The 7051-nt window shown below is 47.7% G+C and overlaps 1 protein-coding gene across 6 annotated transcripts; it reads right to left on the bottom strand.

The window, feature by feature from the left end:
* Positions 1-1186: 1186 nt before the first annotated feature.
* On the bottom strand, positions 1187-5931 carry LOC119322324. Of its 6 annotated transcripts, XR_005155530.1 has the most exons (7): positions 5584-5909; positions 5341-5511; positions 5000-5263; positions 3231-3331; positions 2534-2648; positions 2330-2447; positions 1187-1602 (listed from the first exon to the last, which is right to left on the bottom strand). XR_005155530.1 is itself a non-coding variant. In XM_037595820.1 (4 exons), exons 1-3 carry the CDS (start codon positions 5720-5722, stop codon positions 5118-5120), a joined length of 456 nt encoding a protein of 151 aa, XP_037451717.1. In that variant the 5' UTR covers positions 5723-5929; the 3' UTR covers positions 4153-4565; positions 5095-5117. The 6 variants fall into 6 exon arrangements, 2 of the variants coding, with proteins under 2 accessions (XP_037451717.1, XP_037451716.1); XR_005155529.1 differs by having other exon boundaries at positions 2534-3331; positions 5584-5924; XR_005155531.1 differs by having other exon boundaries at positions 2534-3331; positions 5095-5263; positions 5584-5923.
* Between the last annotated feature and the right edge of the window lie 1120 nt (positions 5932-7051).

The raw sequence follows: 7051 nt of genomic DNA, 5'->3' as shown, positions 1-7051 counted from the left end.
TGGCGAGAGGCCACAACAACCGCATGTCTGCCGAAGAGGAGGGTAGATCCACCGCCAAGGATGGGCCCTAGAGATGTACGCACGTGATGCACGCCGTCGTCCAGAAGCCGGGGAGGAAGGCCTGATCGGACTCCGGGACGCTTATGCACCCCCACCACCTCAGCCACACCACCAGCACTGGCCATGCTACCAGCGTTGCAACTTACAACCCCGCTGCCAAGCCCTACACACAGCGTCGCACCCCCGTTGGACCCGCCGCACCCTACGCCACCAGAGACAGACGGGGAGGAGAAAGCCCTGCCACCACCCAGCCTAACCAGGGTTCGTGCGGCGGCCCGCTTGGGCGGTAGCGAGGAGGGCGAAGATGGGTAGAGGCGAGCAGCAACTTTTAGGAGCTAATCCTAACTTATCACAATGAGTATGGCTAGGTCTCAGTCCATTGAAATTTAACCAAGTCTAAGTTAAGTGACCTAACATATAGGAGAGAGAGAAAAAACTGTTTTTTTTGCATGGATCTTAATGGTAGATCTCACGGATATAGTATCGACTGGAAGTCTTAGTTGTGAGGTTGGGCAAGACTGTATCACAATCCCCTAATTACTGTCGTGAAAGAAAAACAAAAAATCAGCACGCAATCCCGTAATGCTGTTGATTTGATTTGACTGAAGCATGGAACCCAAAGAGAAGTGCGCTAGAGAGAGGAAAGAAATAGAGCAACCAATTATCTGTGACATTACAGTAGAGGAAAACGGAGACATAAGCGACGAGCGGTATAGAGATGCTTGTGCAACTTATACACATAGGCACACAGCTCATACGTACCTAGAAGAATATTGTGATCCGCTGTGGCACGCCACGCCGAGACACACATGCTGACATGCATTGCTCTCTCTTTTTAATAGGAACGCATACGTAACATGGTTACAATTACGAATTTTAAAGCTGGTTACTCAATTCTAGCAGAATAAAAGAATATGTTTCTTGCTATCCTGAGAATAATATCAATATATGAGCACACTCACACAACTTGTAAATTAAGCTAAGGGGTAGATTCCGAATATACTGCTTTTCTATTTATTATGTTGCTTTAGCACATGTGTCTTCCTGTCCACTTCACCTCTTGAGGAATATGGCAACGCAGGGTTTGCTTAAGAACATGACAAAATGAACGTCGAGAGAATTCGGCTGCTGCATATTACCTTTTGATAATTATTATTGCAGGAAAGCCAGCATAGGCAGTACAACAAATATATACATGCAGAAATGTGGGCTATTGGAAAGACGATGGTACCGAATGCCTGGCCCTCCAGTGGCTTTATATTTTCAAGATACTCTTAACAACAAACTGACATAATACATGTTGGTTCAGACCAGCAAGCATAATACCATCAGGAGCTCGTCATTTTCTTACCACCCCATGTCTATCTCCAGCGCATCCTCGTCTTTCTAACAAAGGAAAACATCCTTGTAAGTGTCAGCGGAGCCTTCTCCAAATTGTCATCAATGAAGCAATTCAGGACAGATCTAGGCAACCCAGTGGAGACTTCGCTGACAGTGAAGCTCGAGTAGACGAGCAAGTCCTCAAAGGCACCTCCTGCAGACCTGCACAACCACGTTGACATTTAGTTTCTCACCCTAGCTCCCAGTAACGCCGTGACTGTAGAAGGTAGTTTTTTTTAAATGGAGGCATAAGCATAAGTTGTGACCGTAGAAGATAGTTTTGATGCTTACAATAATGACAACATGTAATAAGAAAACTAATGCATGTAATAATTAAGGTTGTATTCAAAGTGGTAAGCTAGCTTCTTGAAAAATATCAGGCGATAAAAGTATTTTAATAACACAAGTGAGTGAACACATCATAAATGGAAATAACACAAACTTTAGGCAAAGTAATTACTACAGTTCCTTTCGAATCAAGGACAGAAGAAATGCAATAGATGATAAGACTTATATTTTAACACTAACGGTTCACTACAAGATGTTAAGAGTTTTGAGAAACAACATCCTATCGACATAATTAAGTACTTCACTTTTGTCAGGAACATGTGCAATAAGGAGAGCAAAAATATACAATAGGAAGGAGTTATAGAGCAACACATCATGCCCAAACAGTCCTAGTAAAGTAACTCAGACACAACCATTAATGGTTTCAACCAAATAAAACCAACACATCATAATTCCTGAAACTCCTCGTTTTGCATGCTATCTAACCAGATCATCCATTCAAGTGTATATACCCAGCCAATGTTTATTGTTGCAAAATTGTGCACATTGTAAGAAAACTATTGTGAGGAAACCCATAAGATAAGAGAAATAAAGATGGCACCTTCCAACATGTGCCATCAAGAAAATACTAAACCCCCTTCTCTTGTATTCTGACATAAACTTGGAAACTTGGTTGTCGCTTCACCTGCAAAAATAGTAGTGTCACTGCAGGAGCCCTCCTGGAAAGACATGTTAAAAATATCCATTATTAGGTGTGATCATTATCAAAATTCATTTGAATTGTACAAAGAAGATAGAAAATCACATAATTATTAGCAATATAGTTAATTGCCCGTGCGTTGCAGCGAGGAAAGCACATCTTTCTCCCCTTTCCTTCCTCCGCTCCCACCCACTACCTTCCGAACCCAAACTCTCCCCACCTAGTAATGGTGCAACTGAATAAATTAGTACAATAAAATGAGGTGTAAGACATACAATTAAGAAAAGTCACAGTTTAGGCCTTAGAGAACCTAAATACAATGACACGGGATTAATGTAGAAGCACAGAATGACAGAAAAACACATATGTCAGAGGAAAGTGCTACTGACAGCAGAAGTAGCTGCCCCGGTGGGTGGTGATCGAGACTATGCACAGGGTTCATGTAGAAGCACCTAAACACAGGATTAAAAATTGGTACCGTGGAACATGGTGCAGGCATTCCGGTGAAGTCAGCGAGAACGGAAGCTTCGGGTGTGGCAAGAACTTGTGAAATTTTAATGAGTGATAAAAGGATCTTATGGTGAAAAATAGTAAAGGAATGCATACGCATTATAAACAGTACAAGGATCTTTGTTTCAATGTTCTTCTTCTTTCGTATAATTTTATTTTATTTGTTTGGATTTGGTTTTTGGTTTGGGTTTGTATTCTGAGGCTTCTCGGTGACTTTCTTCTAAATTCTAATACAAAATTACGTGAATTTAGATGCATGCTTAAGAAAAATAAAAGGATGCCAATGCATTACCCTTCCATGAGAAGCTTCCTCTCAAACATATGACCAAAGCCGGAGACCAAGCTTCATCTGATGGTCAAGGGGAAAACATAATTTGGACATCTTCCTCAAGACTTCAGAAGAATGATAACACAGATAGTTAGTACCTCTGTTTGACAATTGCATTTTTCATACCATTTTAAATGCTTCTCTGAACGTCACATTGAACTCCTTCAGTCTATTAGCGTAACTAATTAATTTTCGGAAATGTTAACGCCCACACGTGTGGGCGTTGATCAACTCGATCACACGCATCCATCCCCGTCGAGTACTATATGCACGAATCTTGGCACAATCTGGCTGATTTTCTGTGCCACGTAGGACAAGGCGTGTGTGTGGTGCGTGACATAGTTTGCCCACACATCCATTTTACGACACGGAGGGACCGGTGTGTGGGCGTTTAGCAGTTCACCCACACATCTGTTTTCAGTCACGCACAAGGACTGGTGTGTGGGCATTTGCCATCTCGCCCACACGCCCGTCTCCTCTCCCACACCCCAGCTGCTAGTTGCCATGTGTTTTTGCAGCGCACATGGCAACTGCCCCTAGTGTGCTTTATAAGCAGGTGGCAACTCTTTTTTTTACCCGAGTTGCCATGTGTTTTTGCAGGGTACACGACAACTGCCTAGTGTGCACGTAAGCAGATGGCAACTCTCTTTTACCGAGTTGCCATGTGTTTTTGTATGGTACATGACAACTGCCCCAACGTGCACGTACATGGCAACTGCCCTAACGTGCACGTTAGCAGATGGCAACTCTTCCTTTTTACATGGCAACTGCCCTAGCATGCTTGTGAGCACATGGCAACTCTCTCAACTGTCTAGTGTTAGTATGTGGCAACTCCTAAAGTTATGAAATCATGGCAACTACACTAGATCAGACCATACATGGCAACTGCAGTTGAGCAACCATGGCAACTGCAGTTGTCCGACATGACAACCGTAGCTCAGCGACATGGCAACTGCAGCTAAACGAACATGGATGAGGGTCTGGACCATGGCAACTGCGGGCGCGTGGTGGGCGTCACGCATCGCGTGCGGGACCAGGAGGGTACGAGGCCTGACATACGGGCGTGTGGGCGTTATCAACTTTGCCCACACGCACGCGTGTGAGAGGGTTCGGGAGGAAAAAAAGATGTGTGTGGGCATTAGTTGTTTTGCCCACACGTAGGTGTGTGGGCTGGTTGATGTCCATGCCACATGAGGCGTGTGGCACAACTACCCGATACACCACACGTGTGGCAGTTATCGGGACCCTTAATTTTCTTCTCCAAGCATCTTCTGGTGGTGTACCGTCATCAAAGTCCAGCTGCAGGTGTTGCCATAAAAATCAACAAGAAACATCAGAATAATGAGGCCAGTAAAAACAACAGCCTATTGCAACTATATGATCTTACAAATCCCTATCATATTATGGGAATGATGCCACATGCTCTACCAAAGACTAACAATAACTCCTTTCTGAATAAAAAAGAAGTCTGGCATGACTCTGTGATGCCTTAATCGTGAAATTTGATCTCTTGACTGCATAAAGCCTGATAAACTGTCTTAGTACAGGCACAACTTCTGAATATTCACAGTAACACATAAAACATGTCATAAAAAATACACAAAAATAGAAGGACTCTGATTATTCAGAGTGGCCATAATAATCAGCAACATAGCAGACTAATATATATATCAGCAAAATGCTGTTGACTTAGAGAATGTCGAAGGATGCAATATTACAATTCTGCCACCTACCCAATGCGCACAAAGAAACAACGTCTGCAGGCCGATTCTGACTGGCAAGTGGCAACTGATAGCAATTGATGGGAGATGATGAAGAAGGCCCTCACCAGATGCACGGTGCTCCTGCTCACTAACTCATCGCAGCGCCATGAGTGCTTCCTCCGGTAGAACAAGCAGCCGCTAGAGCCGGACTTGACGCGGGGCATGGCGGAATCCCCGGTTTATTTTGAAAAATAAACTGGTGCTGGTCAACATACAGTTTCCTATAGCCCAATTCTGAACGCGAGCCATATAGGAGCACAGTTCAGACACATTTACAGTTTAGAGGCAAATTAAACGGTAGAGGCACGCACCTCCATTGTCGACGGCGTCCACATCGACCCCTAGCTCATCGACCAGGTACCTGCACACCCGTGGCCTTCCCTTCCCGGCAGCGAAGTGCAGCGCCACGAGACCTTGGTCCTTGGCCGCCTCCACCACCTCCCTGGGACGGCCCCTGCCCTGATCCAGATCTCTCACCAGCCCTGCGACGCGACGAACGGGAGAGTCAGTGCCTCCCAGATCCAAACAAAACCCGCCCGGAATCGCCCACGTACTCTTGAAGAGGCGCAGGTCGCCGCAGCTCGCCGCGTGGAGGAGCGGAAGCGATCCGTCGGCGGGCGGAGGGGGCGGGCTAGGGTTCGGAGGGGCGGCGCGGCGCTTGGCCGAGGTGGCGGCGGGGTGACGCCGCGCCATGGCGACCAGCGGTGGCGAGGTGGCGGCGAGGTGGCGCCGTGGGATCCGCGGAGGCGGCGTCCGTGGGATCCGTGGCGGCGGCGGCGGCGTCCCTGGCGATCCCAGGTCGAGGCCGCTGGTGGGAGGAGAGAGATAATAATCATTCTGGTGGGATCGAGGCCGCGGTCTGGGCGTACTGGTGGATCTGGCGTGCGATCCGGCGGCGGCGGAGTCAGATCTGTGTGAACGAGGGATTGATCCCAGTTGTTTTCGATATGATGACGAAAATAAACCGGAGTGCGATGACGAAAAAAAACCGGCGGTGGTAGTATGACGAAAAAAAACCAGCGAAAATTGACCAGGCGACTATTCACCAAGTCGTCCATTAGGAGTAGAGATTTACGCAGGAGTCCTAAAAAATATGTCAATATGGGAATGCAGGCTGCGCTGCTGACCTCTGCCGGACTGACTGCGGAGGTCAATACTTTAAAGGAAAAACTTGAGCGGTCCGAGAACGAGCTCGGCCGTGCCAAGAAGCAACTCGAGGATAAGGAAGGTGAGTAACACCTTATTAAAATTGTACCTTACAGAAAAGGATTTTGGTTGCAAAAAGAATGACAAGGATAACGTGGGTATTGCAGGGGACACTAACGAGGTGGCGACCCTGAAAGAGGCGGTGGCCGCGGCCGAACGAAATGCGGCCGCAGAGCGCACCGAGTGAGAGAAATAGGAGGCGCGAGTGGCGGAGGTACAGCAAGAGCTCCAGGATCTCGTGAGAAAACATGAGAGCCTGGAGCGTGACTCGAAGACTCGAGAGTCTGAGCTTGCAACGGCTCTTGAGAGTGCCAAAGCCGCGAAGGCCGAAGCCTTCAAGGCCCTCCAGGAGATTGAGGCGGTGAAGAAAATAGCAGCGGGTAAGGCAATTTTCATGCAAAGTAAGCATGTGAGTGTTAATTACCTGTTGCTTACCCGAATTCGGAGCTCTCCAGGAGCGTTCGCAGATCTTCCTCGCAGCGTGTCCGATGCTGCCGCATTCTACCGAGCCGAGGAGGGGAGCTCAGGTCTTCTGGTCTCAGTATGCTGAGGCCGGACATCCGGTGCCCCTTAGCGACCAGCTGAAGCAGCTGGTCGAGCTCCACAAGGCGGCCGAACAGGCCATGAAGGGCCTCATAGTTCGGCTGTGGCCTAAGGAGGCCATGCCTGGGAGCTACTTCGGTTTGGTGCGGCGGCTGGTGGATGCGTGCCCGCGGGTTGAAGTCATCAAGCACTCCACCTGTATTGAGGGTGCCCATCGGGCCCTTGCCCGCGCGAAGGTGCACTGGGGCAAGATGGATGCCCAGAAGCTTGTGA

Source organism: Triticum dicoccoides, chromosome 6B (genome assembly GCF_002162155.2).
Source record: "Triticum dicoccoides isolate Atlit2015 ecotype Zavitan chromosome 6B, WEW_v2.0, whole genome shotgun sequence".
In the NCBI taxonomy this organism is placed as follows: domain Eukaryota; kingdom Viridiplantae; phylum Streptophyta; class Magnoliopsida; order Poales; family Poaceae; genus Triticum; species Triticum dicoccoides.
This window is presented reverse-complemented; position numbering and strand designations above follow the sequence as displayed.

What these genes read in the sequence shown, in the direction of transcription:
- LOC119322324 (XM_037595819.1), bottom strand. Translation starts at nt 5,722, where the DNA reads ATGGCGCGGCGTCACCCCGCCGCCACCTCGGCCAAGCGCCGCGCCGCC. An exon ending in CGACCTGCGCCTCTTCAAGA is followed by an intron (nt 5,512 to 5,583) that starts GTACGTGGGCGA and finishes GTCGCGTCGCAG; the next exon opens with GGCTGGTGAGAGATCTGGAT. An exon ending in GGACGCCGTCGACAATGGAG is followed by an intron (nt 5,264 to 5,340) that starts GTGCGTGCCTCT and finishes GCTCGCGTTCAG; the next exon opens with AATTGGGCTATAGGAAACTG.